Source organism: Ambystoma mexicanum, chromosome 9 (genome assembly GCF_040938575.1).
Source record: "Ambystoma mexicanum isolate Mex_15411 chromosome 9, UKY_AmexF1_1, whole genome shotgun sequence".
NCBI classification, from domain to species: domain Eukaryota; kingdom Metazoa; phylum Chordata; class Amphibia; order Caudata; family Ambystomatidae; genus Ambystoma; species Ambystoma mexicanum.
The window spans coordinates 173,987,107-174,005,736 of NC_090931.1; the positions used below are offsets into that span (position 1 = coordinate 173,987,107).

Consider the following 18,630-nt stretch of genomic DNA (forward strand, 5'->3'; position numbering starts at 1 on the left):
GTACTGTTCATCGAGGTTGCCCAGGGTGGTGGGTGAACCCATGAGCAGAAGTTCTGTTTTTTCACTGTTGAGGCAGAGTCAGCTTCATAGTCCCCAGTGTCCCCACAGTCCAGTTTCCAAATAGCCCGACACTTTGGAGAGGTGCAGACAAGTAAAAAATCAACCAGATGTCACTCAACAATGTAATGGGTTTCATTCAAGGCAAAATGTGCATGACACGTCGGACGATATTGAAAATATCAAAGGCAGATACTGTAAACATTGACCAGGTTGCAATGAGATATAAATAATGTATAAAATATACTTTTGGTGAGAACATTCTTTATTCAAAGTATTAAATTGTCACGCTTAATTCTTGCCCAACCCGCTCTGTTCCAAGGTTTATGGCAGTCACTGCCCAACCACTGTTACTGAGCTAAAGGAACCTTGATGAGCCCCAGTTCTGCCCATGTCGGTGGCCCTCTTTTGACAGATGCTCAACCCATGGAGGTATCTTACAGTAACAATGTTATTCCTGATTCATAGTTATCACACTAGCCATGAACCCCATACATACTTGGGAAAACAACAGAAGCAGCTGATTGGGTCCCATTCAATCTGCTCACCATTCTGCCACGAGCACTCCTAATGGCACCAAATACACAAAGAAAACAGTAGACAGTCTAAATAGCACATATTTTATTGTAATAAGTTAACATCTTGTCATTTCACACAGTTATGGGAAAAATCCTAACTACATTTACAAAAGTGCAGCTTTATAATTCTTTCAATAAATAAACAGAACCTCAGTTTAGATCGACCACTGCAAAAGGAGAACCCTGAGCCCTTCTACATAATCTCCTGGCTCAAGGTATTAACTGTCAGGAAGGCATCGGGAGAATCCACAGAGGGGTATAGGAGGCATTGAGCAGCCCTATTGCATCCAACATCCATGCAATGAGGGAGAAGTGCTTCATAAAAGGCGGTAGATGGATGAACTGCAACTATGCAGGGGGGGTACCCAATAAAGTGCAAACACCAATTCGTATATTAGAGTTTTTGGTGCTATTGTGGTACCAAAGGGATTGAAGATCTGTGTTGGGGTTGATCACCAATGCACGTTGTGAGCAGGGACAGCAACATGGATGTAGCCGCAGAAAAAGAACTTGGCCGATACCTGTACCGTTGGACAAAGTGGCCACAATCCCCACTAGTACCATTTTTTGTATAGCAGTTGTATTTCTTAGGACTGGGATTTTATTTCATCAAGTCAGTTAGCAACAAGAGTGCTTCAATTCAGTTCACTTGTGTCCGCACAGAAATGGTGCAACACTAGAGCCGAAAGCTGTTTAATTTGCAAAATATGCAAAGTCTGGTAAATACATTGTGAACTGTGGTAGTACACCATCTCTACAAGAATAAAGACGTATGCTCTTCACACCGTGCTTTGTTCAGAAACACAACTGCCACAGATTAACTATGCTTAAGTGTTGAAGACTTAAAGATTTAGAAAAGAAAAGCAAAGGATTTGTGTGTTTCTTTCAGATCTTGTATGGCACCTAATAACTGGTTCTTTGTCATTTTATCTACAGTAATTTCGATGGGTTTGTTTTTTTAACGAATATTTGTTTACGAAAAGAACTCTCGAATTTTTTTTTTTTTGTGAGGGGGTCCCCTCCGCCCCCAAGCCCTATTGTTTTTTCAATATTCCCGACCCCTCACCCCTTCTATATACACAATTTCCCAGCCCCCTATATTTTTCGATTTGTTTTTTCATAAAATATATTCGTTCAAAAAATCATTGAAAGAACGACCATCGATGAAAGGACGTTGTACTCTAGTAACTAAAGGGCGAGCCATGCAACATGAAACGAATGTTAAAGCAGTTCAGACATTAACGAAGATGAGCTATTTTTAGGATCACTCTTCCCATTCAAACCGAGCCCATGAACGGTTATTTAGCTTAAGCACACAAAATAAAAGCTCCCTCTTTTGAGTACTTCCATTCCATGATTTGTTTTCCGAATAAAATCAGATTTCCCACCAATGCTTTCCATGATGCCTTTGACCTATTTAAATAATATCCGCCATTCGACCATGTCATTCCTCATGATTTTTCTTGAAATAATCCCACTATATTTCCCCTTGCCAATAAAAAGATCAGGGTATCCATGTCGTCTTTCATGGATGAGATAATATGCCTAACACAGTTGTTGCAGTTCCCTCAACCATACATTCACAGCAGCTCTGACTATAACCACTCCAGGGATTTCACACTTGAAGATGAATAAACCCTGCTTCTATGTTCATATAGCCAACAATACAGTTCCCCTTAACAATAGGTGCTCCAAGTCTTCACAAGCTAACCACCTTCAAAAGAAACCGACATTTTATTAAATAAATGAACCAGGAGCCCACACGTGTTGTATGAATTGCTTGTAGCGCCTGATGCTCACCCTTCAAATGATTCAATGAACTCCCTAGCCCTCCTTCACCAATGTCCCCCTTATCGCATCACCCTTCTTTTCACCACCAGAGGCCCAGATCTGGTTACCTCAGGCATACAACCAATACACACGCCAGACAATGCTCGGCACAGAGATACTACTACTGTGGTAACTGGTGCAGTACAAATGACTACTTACTTCTGAAGCTCCAATTACACCCACTTGCTCTATGCTGAAAGCCGTCTGACCCAAGCACAGTTCTTTACCGTATATCTAACCCTCCTCAACTCTTGTAATGGGCAGCTCGGTTCTCTATGTTGGCTTGCTATCATGTTACTTATGAACATTGCCTTGTTCTCCAACTTCAAATCTTGTTAAAAATTCACAGTGAGTAAAGGTGGAGGATAAATAATTGTCAAGATGAGAGCAGTTTGTTTTTGGAATACGTTATTGAAGATATTTCACAGGTTGAAGACCATCTTCTAAGCCACAGAACAAATGTGTACAAATGCAGTAGAATGTGACAGCACCCTCATTCATAAGAAGTAATACCCATCAAGAACACCTTCCAATAAAAACATTGTTACAAAGCTCACCGTTTGTTCTGTAGGAACCACATCATGCTATGCTTGCATACCCATTTCCAAGTTCCTCTGCACCCCTCTATGCGAAATCTAGTCCAGACCTGCCTGTCACTTTTCCAAAGTGTTTCTCCCCAGAGAAGAAATAAGACAACCAGTCGGGACAGACCTTCGGGGGGTCGAAATTCGCTCATTTACCCCAAAGGAACAGATATATTTACTAAAAAACTTTCTTAAATGAGCAGTCTATGTCTGGTTCCTGAAGGAGGTTTCTCTGATGTTGCATATATTAAATGCCTGCTGGATTCTGTCTTTCGGATAATCTCATTGTTCATTGATACTGGCGCATTGGCAGAATAAAACTGAAGAAATTGATAAATAAATGTATATACACGTCTATGCTAACATTGCAACAACACAGCAGCACACCAATCAACAAAAAATGATTCCAAGTAAAAAATACTCAGCCAGTTCCCTAGTTTTCATAGTGACCATGACCCAGTTTAAGCCATCTCACCTCTAACCTCCAAGCTCTAGACATAGAACATTGCAGCCATATTAATAAAGCTCAAACTAGCCACTTCAGTTACAAGCAAGTAAAGGTCGAGCGGGGATGCCGGGAGCCATTTTGTGCAGCAAGAATATGTCAAAATAGATCTCTGAGCACGGCCGTATTTAGGGTGTATGACTTTAACGCTGTGTGGTTTGCCATATTTGCCGTCATGAAGCAGATCTTGACTCTCAAGACAAGAAATAGGGCCTCATGAGTTGGGCAGTGTGGTAAAAATGCGGCAGTAATACAATTGCCACCGCATTGCTGCACCACCGAACTGTGAGTTTGGCAAAAAGTTAGAGGCTTCACCTCCAGCTGGAGGTAAATCTGCCACCTTTCTGCCCAATTTCGGCAGAATTACAGCCGCAGTAATTCTGCCAAAATCCCCCATGGAGTTCTATAGACTCCAATTAAATGGGGACTAACACCCCACCTGTCATTAATATCTTCGGACCAAGTGGCGGTAACAGTAATACAGTTTGGTGTTATCTCCAGGGGATTTACCACGAGATACCACCAAACTCGTAAAGAGGCAGATAGATATGATGCCCAAAACTGGAAATGTCCTTCTCAAATCATGCTGTGAACGAAGCAGCAATAGATGCAAGCTTTTTATAGATAATTTGCCGGATAGAATAATGTACACTCCACCCAAACCATCAGTGAGAGGACTTGTATCCTTCAGATGAGGCACATCACATACAATGCTGCCACAGTGGGGCTGAGCGACATCAGCATTTAGGTAATTATGTCTTTTAAATGTCACTAATTTCCTAACGAGGGTTCACATACTGTTACCTTAAGTACTTGCATTAGGGACTGCCACTCCGTCAAATAAAAAAAAAGTGCTTTGATTTTACTGGGGCCAATCAATGTGGCGATATACATTTTTATTTATACCAGTCCTTATTGTGTGGCCATTGAATGGTGCCAGATGAAATGATCAACCAGTAATAGCTACCTATACGATAAAATAGCCTTGCACGGTCTTTTGTCAGGAATGTGAATGCAAGCTTGATGTACAGTCCTACCTGTGCAGACTCCTCCTATGATGGCTGGTAAAAGCACTCCCTATCTTTACTCACAAGAAATCTCTCCATGACCTGGTGCACAGAACGAAGCACCTGCCACTCTTAACTTTTTGAGAGCATGACAAACTTGTCCCAAGACTGTTACTGGTCTAGAGAGGTGTGAATGGTTATCAGGGCAGTGAACAGTCTCGCGGCAGGCACCCCTGTTGCAGACTTGAATACAAAGAATGTAATCATCCAAGCTTACTGCAGCAGTTTATGTTATGTGCATTGGTGAGGACTTGTAGACTGGTGTGCTGTCCATCCTCCCTTACCTTGTGAGGATCTCTTTTCAGTGCTTCACTTTGTCTCTTATCTTATGTTTCAGGTCAACTATCCCCAGATGGAGCACAACTTGTGCCATCAAGTACACAATTCCGCCCCACTACTCCAACCCGAAGACCCTCTAGATAAATAATGACTTCGGATAAAGTGCAGCGAAGAGGGCCATTTGCAGCCATAGGTGGGAGTCCTTGAGTGATGGATGCAGAGAAGGCTCATGATCCATGTTTGAATTTCCTACCCACCACTAAGCATGCAACACCTTTGGGCAATCATGGATGGAAACAGAGTTCATCCTCCTTTCTGTCTTCAGAGACAGAAGAGAAAAGGGCAGGAGGCAAGAGTGCATGGGTGTCGCCACTATGAATCTAATATGACAATGGAAAGAAAATTGTGAAGCAGCAGTGAATGTTTTATTATTTCCACCTCTGATGGACCCCACTAAAGATGGAACAATAACACATACACCAACACTTGTAAATAGAGTCCAAAGTGCCTTTTCGGGCACTAGCACCTCTGGCCCACCTTCCACCAGTAGGCTAAACCTCGCTGCCTCAGGTTCTCTCTTCCCAAGTGACCTGCCGCGCACATGGGAGGTATATGCATGCAGCCACAGATGTGAACACTGTATGAAGGAAGAATTGCTGTGTACAAGCACAAAACGTACAATGGTGACATTTGCAAGCCATTATTTGAAGAGTTATGTTTGAAGTGAGTAAGGTCCCAGTTCCTCACCCATCCTATTTATGTGAAGATGTTCGGGCATGAAAACTATCTAGGAAAGGTGGCTTCAACATCTAGACTAGGTCAAGCCATCATGCGGCATGCCCTGACCAAACTGGCAATCAGATTTGGAATTAATCATCCTAAAATTTACATCAGTGTGGGACATAGCCATGTGACTGGTGTGCAGATATCGTCTTAGGATGGTCACTTAGGCTGCCTCATTCAAAGTCGAATGAGGACAAATGCATCGTGGCGGAGGGGTTGCATAAGAAAATCGATCTGGCGAGAAAAGGCTTGAAAGTTTCCTTGCCGCTGGTAAGGCCATGTAAGCCACTTAGAAGGACAAAACACACAAATGCAATTTTAATAAAATCTCTGCATTAAGCGAAAATGCGTCCATTCTACATTTATAGAAAAACGGTGTGGATGCCCAAGTGGCTGTCTTGCAGATAACTTTGACCGAGACATTTCTTTGAAAAGCCACAGATGCAGCTTTAGCTCTGAGTCTGTGCATGAAGCTCCTCCAGCAGTGGAACTCTTGGGAATTTTGTGGGCCTCGAGCATTTAGCACAGGATACTGTAACCTGCACCTCTCAAGTTGTTTTGGACTACGACTCCCATGATCCCTCACCATTGACAGATTTGTGGTCCAATGAAACTGGAGAACCAAAGGTTTCAGTGCTCCAATCTAGGATATCCAGCTAGTTACAGAAGATTGTTTCTGCATGCTCAACAGGTTGCTCACTGCTGTAAGTAACAAAAAGTGTGTCGAGGAACATATTTCTTTGCTCTGGCCGTACACATCCAGACTGTGGAGGGCTCTTTCCACTTCAGAAGATGGATTTGGAAAGAGAGTAGCAGATTTCTTGGTTTAAATTAAAAGTTGAAACAATCTTAGCGATAACAGATAAATTAGTCAGAAAGAGGTTTGCTGTCAAGCTGAGGAACTTGGAAACATCCCTTGCTCATCGCTCTTTTCTGACTAAGAACTATGCACCTATGGCACATTTTGACTGTGGCAATACAAACATCAGCCCCCAAAGGCTGAGTTTCTACTACCTCACATCGAGAGAGACCAGAGTATCGCTTGTACCAGCAAGCAAGAAACACGTGTCGGCTATTACGAATTCTGGTATATATATATTCAATATTGCGATGATACATAATTGAAACTTTGGAGTAATCTTTTTCTTGACAACACCAATCATACTCTGCATATCAGATTGCGCCTACAAGTGAAAATCCTGACTTTAATACGAAGGGCAGCCTCATCCTTATGAGAAGAAAAAAAAACATACGGTTATGAAGCTGAAAGAGGCTGTAGCACGCTGATGAGTTGAACAAAAGTAATTGAATCGCTAAGGTCCAGTGGCAAAAATGTTTCCACTTACAGCAGTACTGATGCTTAGTGGATGGATTACTTCCTTGCAGCCTGAATGATCTCAAGTTCATCATGGGAAAATGCTGGGTCCCTGAAGGTAAAAATCCCCAGGAACCAGGCTGCTAAGGTCAACGACAGTGAGGAGGGATACAAATAAATGGTTTTGTTGGCTGAGCAAATAGTGCCTCTGGATGGAAAAACAGGTGACGAAACAGCTATGTTGATTATGCCCGAGAACTAGAACCTCACTGGGCACTGTGGAGCAATTAGGATCAAGGAGCAATCCTGGCTCACCGTGTAATTGGTCAGGATTTTGCACAATAGAAGGGCAGGGAATGAGTCAAAATGTATGTTGTCCCAAGGCATAGTTTTTAGTGCTTCCCCAAAAGAGTTGGGCCACTAATGCATCCATGATGCATATGGATGTCATTAGGCAATGGTGTGAGACACAAACACATCTACAAGACTATTGTCCCACATATAGAAGGAGGAACTCACCACTTCCAGGTGTAGTTCCCACTTGCGGTTTGACTAAAATAACCTGCCCAGCGAGATTGTCACTTGGTTAAGTATACCTGCAAATGGTCCTGTTAAACATCTCTTACCCAAATTTAAACCACTAGTTGACAAAGGACGAGGGATTAGGTGCCTCCCTGCTCGTTTATGTAAAACATGGTGGTCATGTTGTTCGACAGGATCATCATGTTCTTGTGAGTGACCACCGGAAGAAAGGCATGGAGCGGAAGAAAAGCATGGAGCGCAAGAAATATGGCTTTGAGATGCATGACGTTTCTTCAATGCTTTCCATCATAAACTCACCACAGGTAATGTACTGAGAGGTCTGAAAGTGGTGCAACTAGCCCAACAGGGAGGAATCTTTTATGCTCAGGGGGATTTCTTCCCAAAAGCAAATGCCACTAGGAGTTTGGAATTATGCACTCACCACTCAAAGACCTTGCTTAGAAGTGGAGGAATGGGAACAATGGTCAACAGATCTTAAAACATTCTGATTAAAGAGGGGCTACTTCAGAGCTGAACTCTTCAATTTTAGCTTTTCCAGATGAACCTCCGGAACGCAGGAAGCCATCAATCCTAGCAGTTGTTTAAACCACCAGGCCAATGTGTTGGAGTGGGAAAAGAAATGGTCAATGCTGCATGCAGGTGCCCCATCCACTCTGGTGTATGGACGTTGCAAGTTACCCATTGTGTTGCAAACATAGCGTTTGAACGCCAGCTGCTGTGTCAGTATTATGATTGATATCTTCTTATTGACTGAGATCTTTAGGGCAACGGGAGTTCCAAGAGAGTCAGCTGACCTGAGACGATTTCTTGAGGACCTGGAACTCAAATAAGCCAGTTGTCCAAATAAAGAGATGCATCCATTCTCCAAAAGGTGCAGGTGGGAAGATACTGTTGACAAAAGCTTCATAAACACCCAAATAGCTGTGCTAAGGCCAATGGGTAGAACATTGTAATGGAGGGAAATGGATAAACTGATGAGGAGCGGGCCATATTGGCACATACAAGGTCCTCTTTCATATCCACTGTGCCAATCGTGTCCCTGTGCATTAGGGCTGAGGGGGTCTACGCTGATGTGATCATATTGAACTTCTAAGAAGATGAAGATTGAATGAGGAGCGGTCCTAAATAGTCCACGGGGAAGCCTGGCACTTTTTGTGCACTACAAAGAGCCTTGAGAAGAAATTGCACTAGGCCTTCGCTACAAAATAGGCAAATAGGCCTTTGCTACAAAAAAAGGGAATGAGAAGAGGAGAAATGTGGAGGGCGGAGGAGGTAGACCTTTCCTACCAGAGACAGGACCCAGGGATCTTTGGAGAGGTTTAACCATGCCTTCAGGTGATCCTGGTTACAGCCTCCAACATGAGAGGAGTGAGCCGGAATCCCTGCTTCGGTAGGGTGCCTGAAGTTGAAGGCTAGGAGAAAGAGCCTCTTGAGGTGGCATGTTTTTAATTGCAAGGGTGACTAGTCCCGGTGGCGGCTGCTGTCCTGGAAGACTTGAAATTCCACCGAAGAACAAGAATGTTATAGCCTTTGGAGCGATGAGATGGTTGTTTTGTCAAAATGAGGTATTTTTGCCTTCTTTAGCTAACATTATCGGAGATTGAAACAATTACGGAGCACCAACCAGCTCTAGTAAAGTGGGTTGTCAAGAGGAGACGACCTCTGGGTACCAAATGCATAACTGACTTTTGGACGCAAGTCTATTGCTAAAAAACATTTCCTTACCACAACTCACCACCTACATTTTGGTGGTAAAATCCAAGCCAAAGAAACCCCCAGAGCTAAATAAAAGTGAGCAATTTATGGTGAAGCAATAGACCCACTTACCATTCTATTTGTATATAAGAAGAAATGGAGAGAGTTGAGAAACGGAAGGCATAGGTAGACAGCCCTATGCCTTCTGTTTATCGTCCACAGCATAAATAACCCATGCAGCTCAGGGGATATACTTCCATAGCAGCAGGTGGAACAGCAGCGTCACCCCCAATGGAGTCATTTGTTCCTTTAATTCTAATATAGAACTCCAGAACCTTATCTGTGGGCCATCAGAGGAATGTTTGGATTTCAACTCACAGAGAAGAGTCCTCGAAAGCCACGTATGTGTCTCCCCATGTCTGAAGGAAACAACTGGAAAAAGAAAGACCCCATACCCCCTCAGTAGTGTCACAGATAACATGAGAGGGACCGTGCTATTGTTACTCTGAACTTGATTTAGGTGGGACGCTTATCTGCCATAGAGCAGTAGAGAACCACTGAATGTTTTTGTTTTTGAGGAATGGAAGTAATTACCTCCTCAGTTGAATCCATCATGGGACACTTTAGGAAAGTCATAAAATTATAGATCAAGCCACATTCTCCACATGCTGTGCCATTGGATTCTAGCAGATCTGTAAACATTATGGCTTGAGATGCAATGGTCTTTACTCAGTCCCATACATCAAGTGGCTTGCAATGGGGACCTCCCATGGCACAAGTCAGGTTGCAACTAGTACTTGCTGTGCTAAAATGTCCTGTGTGGAGGAGTGCAGTATTGGTATGGAAAAGGAGGAAACTATGCTACATCACTTCTCATCAAAACATAAGGTGAATTATGCCCAATGGGCATCTTCCTTTAACTCTCAGTGTTGGGGCATCTCCTGGTAACAGGCCGAATGTGCACATTTTGTGTTGCCCATGGCATTATGTTTAGAAAAAATGTGTTATTCGAGATAGTGGAGAGACATACATTAAGCCCGAGTTTTGGACCAAAAAAGGACACTTGGGAGATTGTGAGGCCAAAGACCTTCCATCAACATTAGAAGGTGTGAAGATAATGGGCATCATTACAAGTTTGGCAGTATTACAGTGGTAAATCTGTCGGAATACCACCAAATGGAATTACCGTCACCACCACTTGGTCTGGTGGAATTACCGCCGGATTACAAGTGGTGGTATGGCGGTGTTAATCCCCACTCATGGAGTCCATCGAACTCCATGGGGATTTTGGAAGAATTACCAGTCAGTAATTCCGCCGGCTGTAATTCCACAGATTTGGCTGTTTTTTGGCAGTAAGGTTGTGGAATTACCGCCAGCATTTTGCTGCAGGTTTTTCCTCCGCCTCACCAAAGTTGTAGTACAGCAGTGCAATAATGCATTACCGCCGTTCTTTCCCAACAATGCCATACTTGTAATGCACTTAAGAAGGCATCATGAGACCGTAGAGAAGACTACAGTTTGCATGTATGGATACAAATAATATTAACAAGACTGAACAGACAGTGCATCGAAGGCTCCAATGCAAGGATCTGAAACCCACAGGCACCAGTTTTTAAAACCAGATTTGACTGATGTAGATCTTGGAGGCCAGTAAGTGCTGCAGTGAAACCAGCAAATGAGTGATAACATTTACTGTTTATGTATGAGGAAAATGTGTGTGATCACATATTGCATTCAAAGAATGTAGGTGGCATGCACCCAGTCTCTTAGGAGTAGGAAAGGGGAACCAAGGCGGAGAACAGACTTGCATGTGTAAGGGAGGCTAGGGCGGAGGCAGAGCTGCCTCTATGCTGAAAACTCAGTTTTAGTGCTGCAGTACATGCTCCAGTACTGTCCTTAAGGAAAAGGGCATCTGATGCTTGCGGATGAAGGGTGTGCCTATTGTTAGAGGACCTTTAAAGGGGATGCTGGAGATGCACTTCAGAAGAGAGGCTAACTCTCCACTGAAGCATAATCCCTGAAGGCAGTGCAGTTTGTCCCAAAGAGGATAACAATCAGTGAAGCTGAATATACAAGTATAGGACACATCTCAGGATGCAATGCTGAATGTTTCTTGGGACACAAGGCCAACCTTGCATCCCAAACATACCCTATGAACATCAGCTGCTATATCAGTGTTATGATGGATTTCCTCTTATGGACTTAAAGCTTTAGGGCAAAGGGATGTCCAAGAGTCTGCCGAGCTGAAGAGAGATCTTGAGGACATGGAGCTCGAATAAGCCAGTTGACGACTTGGAGCGGGACTAAGCTTGATTGACAAGAATATCTTTTGTAACAAGAATAACCTTCAAAGGAGATGTCGAATGCTATGGAAACAGTGAATATTCTCCATAGCAATTCAAGACCCACAAGGGGGCACAGCCTGCAGCGGCAATGCACGAAGCCCATAGGTTGCAAGGGACAAGAGAGAGACCCTTGTAAGGAGATGCTGCCCTGCGACAAAGGAAACCAACAAGAAGCAACGCAAAACGTCCAAGTTAACAAATTCAAAGGGCAATGCGAATGTCCAATGATTGAGATGGCTGTGAGGTGATGCTGAATGTCCTGTTGAGAAAAAAGCAGTGCACACCCTCCAGATGTTGTTTTGAACTTAACTAGTCTACTCGTTACTCATAAGCCTAATGTCCGTCTGCAAAATAGTCTACAAAGTGCAGCTGATACAGCAACAAAAAATAAACACCACAATGCCAATTGGGAGTAACAGGATCCGTTCGTAACCAGTTTGTCTGTTCAATGCCCTCTTTTTCTAGGAGCAGCTGTGAGGCTCATGGGTAAGAGAGCATGAATTTCAGAGCCCAGGAACTAGGTTATCCTGTGCCACAACGAGGAGTGTGCATGGCTGAGTACAATGAGATTGCCAACGGCAGCTGTGGCGAGCGTAATAGGCAGCCAGTGTCTGAAAAAGTAACGTAAGGCTACCGGGTGCCACAGAGAATGTTGTAGGATTGGTAGCGACCAATTAAGCCACAGTGAGGTGCCATCCTGATCTAAAGAATCTCTTAAGTTGAATGTGTGGTACACCTGCAACACGTTCACATCTACGCAGCCTGCCCTGCATCAGGAACATCTGGCCTTGGCTGCCGCTGCAGTCAAATTAAACCCTCCAACCCCCAAGAGAGCAAAGCACTTGGATATTGCTGGGACTTTTGGATTCAACATATACAAATGTTCAGTGTGACAATCCTACTGGTACGTGCAAGTCCTTAATGCCCACCCATCTGCTATAATTCTGCTGCCAGTCCTCAGTTTGGTTGGGGCACCTCTCACGGTCCATCCATCCAGTGTCTGGCAGGATGATGAACACCGGCCAAACCTTCGACGCCAGGCTGCAATATCTATGATGTCAGTGCTTGCCATATGCTGTTCCTGTGCAGTCAGTTTTCGCTGCTTGGTGTACTCCCATTGGCGCTTGCCTTCGGCTTGGACTTGAAAGAAAATCTCTTAATAAGGCGCCGGGAAAAGCTGCCAGATTTCTTCCTTGTGTCATTTGTAGCAACGGCATTTGAGAGGTCGTCATGAGACTGGCTCAAGCCGGCTTCTTTCTGACGCTTGCGCTTACGGAAAAGGAGCTTGGTGCCACTTCGCAGGAACCCAACTGTGGGAGAAACAGAAGAGGCAAAGATCATGTCAAGTACAGCACATATTACATACAGTCAGCCAATAAGAAGCAGAAGATACCTTTAAACTTTAACCCAATCAGTCTGTTTCCCCTTTGCATTCCAAGAGCAGCCTTCTAGGAATTCCTAACAGCACAAAGCAACGTAGCTATATGCCGCGCTTGAGCGTATATGCAGAGCTCGCATTATGACATTGTTTAATGTGATATGGTTAAAATTAAACCTTTCACATACATTTACAGTCAACAAAAACATCAAATATACAAACTTATAATCAAAATTTACATAACGCCTTAGAAAACAGAGTTCCTAAAAATGTAACCACAGACAATGAAATTTGGTTCCCTTCTAAAATTCTATACCAGAAGTTAGGAGTGCATAATACTTCAGTGTCATGTACACATTTTGAGAAATGCATTAATCTTAAGCAGTGATGTTTACCAAAATCAATAAGTAAGCACTTAAGGGTTTTGGTCTTTGAACCATCGCGACACAGCCAGCAAAACTGGTCCTCACAAGGAACTTTTTTCAATGCTCCTATAATTTGGTTGGTTAAATAAAAGGTTTAAACGAAATCTTAAAAACTGTTGTCTAATAAACCGGCAATGAAATTTTGTGAGATGCAAGGGTACAACAGTCTAATTTTTTCACTGTCAAGCCAATTTGGTTAAAATGTTTGTATTGCAAGACCTCATTTTGAGTATTACACCAAACAAGTAAATATAATTTCTTCTTGATTTTCATAGGTCTTGTGGCTAAAATATTCATAGAAGAATTAATATGGTTCTATGTGAAAATGTCCCATGGGGAAAAAGTCGCCAGGCAAGCAATTTCTTTCCCTGCACCCCCTCACGTATTCTTGGATGGGTAATATTACTATCCTAACTCCAGTCCTAGAATATTTGGGTTAAGTGCTTGATTTTCTTCAGAGTGCAAATTTGGTGAAATTTCGCCCTCTGGTCACCTTTACCCAGGTGGCTTCATCACTGGATACCAATATTATCTGTTGGCAGTTTTTGAACACTTAAATACCAAGGCAACATCTCTTTCATAAGACAAACCTCTTTGGTTAATTCAAAACTGTTAAAAAGCGAGTTGTTTGGCAGATTAGTTTAATTTAAAATACTGTATTTTCCAATTCACCAAGCAATTTAAGGAAGTCAATCCCAACTCATAACATATTGCTGCTATCGGCATAATAGAGGGAAGATTTAGAACTGCTTTCCAGAATAAGCCTTCCAGTTTGACCAAATTAGTTATGGTGCAGAGTGTTATGATCCAACTCATAATGGTCGGGATCACCTTAGCTTTGTAGAATTTTAAAACTGAAAGTATGGAAAATTTTAAAATTTATCTTTTTTGCTTGATTAATCAAATATTTTGTCTTCCTGGAGAGATGTTTGAAGGGCAAGAAATAAGACTTTTCAGTTCAGATTGGGAATCCAAGATATGTGAATTGCTTCATCAATGGACCTCCTTCCTCACCGACCATCCCTCCCAGGCTATCCTGGGTTCTTTCTCCTCACCCTGCTCTATCTCCACATGTGGCGTTCCCCAGGACTCTATCCATTCGCCTTGGCACTTTAAAACCTATTTCGCCCCCCCCCCCCTGGTCACCCTATCTCCACTTTCTCCCCACACTTCCAGTGTTATGCAAAGGACACCCAACTCTTCTTCAGACTACCCTCTGCATCTCTTCTGATTTCCTCTGGCATTCCGGATTGCCGGTCAGCCATCCAGTCATGGTGTGCCTCCAAAGATCTCCGTCTCAATGCCAGAAAGACTTGAGATTCTTCATGTCAGGACTCTTGTTCCCTCTTTTCTCCCTTAACTCTACCACAGTCGATGGGCTCTCCCACCTCTCATTCATCTGAAACCAGAAACCTGGGAATTATCTTAGACTCTCTCTCTTTTATTCCTCACATATTGGACTTTGCCAAGAAGGCCCATTTCCAACTCTACCTCCTCAGGGGCATCCCCCCTTTCCTCACGTTTCCCCAGAAGCTTAATGTCTCCAGAGCTCTGGTCCAGGCTGGACTACTGTAACAGCCTCTTCCTCAATCTACCACTTTCTTCTCTCCGCCCCCTCCAGCTAATCCCGAATAGGGCTGCAAGACTAATCCTTGGCCTCAAGCCCAGGGACTGTTCTCTCTCCAGCCCTAAAATCTCTCCACTGGCTCCCGGTTCCTGCAAGGATCAAATTAAAATCCCTCTGCATCATCCATAAGGCTGTCTGGGGGCGAGGACCACACTATCTGCAACTTGCTCTGACCAAATACTCTCCTTCCAGATCCCTCGAATTTTCTGGCTCAAACTCTCTGCTTTATCAAGCGCTTATCTAAGCAGAGAGCAGACGCCCGTTCCATTTCCTTGGCTTGCTCCGTCCTCTGGAACAGCCTCCCCCCTTTCTCTCAGTCTTGAGCCAGATCTCCTTAAGTTCCGCAAGTACTTCAAGACTTTCCTCTTCTCCTCCTTTCCCCTTTCCCTCCCATGCTAAACCCCACAGTCGCTGTGATTGGCGGCCTGGGCCCTAATGTGTCCTCCTGGCCTTCAGTCCAATCGCCCACAGCATCCGCCCTCCCCTGGCGTTTGCCTTCGGGCACCACTGGCCTGTGTTGTCTCACAGGCCCTGCACTGATTGTATTGGCTGGTGACCCCTCTTCCATCAAGTGGTCACTGCCCGGTGTTAGGCAAGTATTGATGTAGTAACCCTGTAGGAGACTACACAACCCTTGTCCTCTTGGTATTGGGTAACCCACCTATTGGTATAGGCTTGTACTACAGAAGTTGGTAGAGTGACTGAGCAGCCAGGCTTATCTCAAGGGGGGTAAATGTGAGCTGTAGCGCGGTAGAAATTAAATCCACCAATACAAGTATCCAAATAACACTTACAGGCAAGGTTTCAAGTAAAATAATTATTTATTTAACAGTCAGTTTTAAATAAGCATTCTTTAAAAAGGGCAATATATGTAGCAATCATATACACTTTAAAATACTTTCTCAGAATCAACACAAAGCAAGTAAATAATCTTTACAGATGCTTCATACACACTTCCTACACCCTGAGGTTACTTCACTAACTCGGACAGTAATGGCATTAATATATCACTAGTGCACTTTGTAAATTCTAAGATCGGTAGAAAGGAAAGGTTAAAGGAAGGAAAAAGGTTCAAAGGGTTTTTAGAGCATGTGAGCACTTTAAATCTTCCAATTAAGTCTAGATAAAACCCTTCCCAGCAATATTAGTTAAAACCAATGTATCACCTATGAGGGACAGTAAGAATCAAAGTCAAATGGAATAGAAGAATCTACATGGAGCTGGGACAGCCAAGTCATTTGGAGCTAAGTTTATGGCGCTGAGGCACTTCTTAGATAAAAGTCTTGCACAAAGTTAGAGGGTTTGTTGAAGATAAATCACTGTAGGGTCAAAAGCTGTTACACTAGTGAATGTTAGAGCTGAATGCTAGAAAAATCAGTGCCTGCAAGTCTCAACTGAAAAGAGCAAGCTACAGACACGGAGTTAAGTACACCAAGTCAGGACAGTACCTTTGGTTAGAAGAGGAGGGTCCAGCTAGGTTTTGTCTGGTTGCAGCGATGCAGATACTGTGTTCCTGGGCCTCAGTCGTGGGGACAAGAGGGACGACGTCTGGGGACACCTGCAGCAGCAATTCGACAGTCGGCGGCAGCTACGGGCTCTTTTTGGATCTGCAGCACTTCGCAGTTTCAGTGCTCGGTAAATAGCACCACCGCGGATCCTGGACACCAGTTGGGCTTCCTGCACTCTGGTGAGGTGACTCGACTTCTGGTCGTCCTGCTTCTGGAGGGTCCTAGGGAGACTCCTGGAGCTTTTGGCCGGTTTACAGATGTTGCACTCGACTATGGATTTCTCAACCCCTGGCACTCGGTTCCTGCAGCAGCAAAAAAGTACAGCCAGATGGGGAAGGTGTCCCAGCAAAGTTAATCTCAGGGTTAGTTGGTCCCACTAACCCAAGGGAAGAGGTTGTCCCTTACGTAGCTTCCCTTGTCGATTAGAAAAGGGTGTTTCACACAGCAGCAGGGCTTCACCAGGCAGTTCAACGGTCCAGGAGGATGCAGCAAGCTTCGTTCACGGTATCTTCGTCGGGATGTCCTTCCCAGTGGTCTTCAGTCCCAAAACCCTCAACTTTTAAGCAGGTTTCTTCAATTCATGCACATCCTAGCTGTCACTCACACAGCAGAGTGGCTGTCCTGCACGGACAGATAGCCAGCCAATCAGGACTGGGGGCATTCAGGTATCCCTGGAGACAAAGGACAGGGGAGTTTTGGCCACCTCCCTCACTTCCTGCCCTTGCAGAAACACTGGAGCCAGAGGTGGGCTTCAGTACTGAAGCCCGCCAAAGGCAAAACAAACAAAGGGGTCAAACTTGGTTTGGCGCACAGAGTAAAACCCAAGAAAGAGCTCACAAACAGAAAATGGTGAAAAAAGAAGACCGTGGCCATTTTGACAAAATGGTCACCCATGGGTGCTACACTGCTCACTGCTATAGGGGCTCACTGGCACTTCCCCCTCTGTGATCCTCCAGCACTTACCCCTTTCCCAGTCCCTTCTTTCTATACTGGCACGCTCTGAATGCTCACATGGTCTATTTGGACCGTTGTTGTATTTTATTCATCACTATGATTATATTCCATTGTCTTACTGTTCCCTTCCCTTGCTCTCTGGGTGCTTTGAAACACAATTTATTGAGGTATAAGCACCTTCCAAATGCCCAATAAAATAAAATTGAAGTTTAGTGCCATTCATAGACCAATTAAATCAAGCACAACAACCAACTTCGGAGGACAACCGCAGGTCAAAAGTGTTTTGTCAACTCGATCAAACATACTAGTGAGATCTTTGAAGGCACAATGAAGGGCTGATTCCCTTCTACCTTAGAGACACCCAGCTCTTTTTGCTGGTCTTAAGACTTAATTTCTAACCTGGAGGGAGAGACCTTTTTCCGACTCTCATGTATTTTTCTGTGATTCTGAAACTCCATATGCATCATCTTTACATTGCAACACACTTCAGTGCAGTGGCACAGGGAAGTCTCTTAGATGTCCCAACGTTTCAAATACTTTCTCTTGGTGAAACTACTGTTTCCAAGAGCAGTGAAGTGAAATTGATTTTACTTACATGTTGCAACTTTCTAGACCCAGCCCACACTATCTTACCATAGGGTGCTGGAGGGGTTACTTAGTATCCCCATTGTCTAGTTTCTCATGTAACATTTTTTATGTTACCCGTTCTACAACTAATGGCTGGTGGCAGTGGTTTACTTTTTCCCATCATTGTGTGTTTCTACCACGGGCTACAATTGCAGCTGCAGTAAAGCACCCATGGGTGCCCATTTTCTCAAAATGGCCCCGGTCTTATTTTTTGCCATTTCTTGTTAGAAAGGTCCTTCTTGAGATTTACTCTGCGCGCCAAACCAGGTATGGTCCCTTTGTTCGTTTTGTCTTTGGCTGGGTTCACTGCTGAAGCCCGCCTCTGGCTCCAGCATGTCTGGCAGGAAATGAGGGAGGTGCCCGAAACTCCCTGTGCTTAATCCCCTTGGTTGCAGGAATGCACCCAAAGGTGATTGGCTGGCTGGCTGTCCTTGGAGGACAGCCACTCTGCTGTGTGATTGATAGCTAGGCTGCAAATGAATGGGAGAAACCTGCATAAAAGGTGAGGCTTTTGGCTTGGAAGGCAGAGT

At 43.9% G+C, this 18,630-nt stretch overlaps 1 protein-coding gene across 2 annotated transcripts in view; it reads right to left on the bottom strand.

Annotated features, from left to right (window-relative positions):
- Positions 1–663: 663 nt before the first annotated feature.
- Positions 664–18,630, bottom strand: part of C2CD2L (C2CD2 like) — a 533,517-nt gene continuing 515,550 nt past the window's right edge. For both annotated transcript variants that reach the window (XM_069614381.1, XM_069614380.1), the window contains one exon: positions 664–12,891. In XM_069614381.1, coding sequence (XP_069470482.1) covers positions 12,671–12,891 — 221 coding nt within the window. In that variant the 3' untranslated portion in view covers positions 664–12,670. The remainder of the gene's footprint in view (positions 12,892–18,630) is intronic.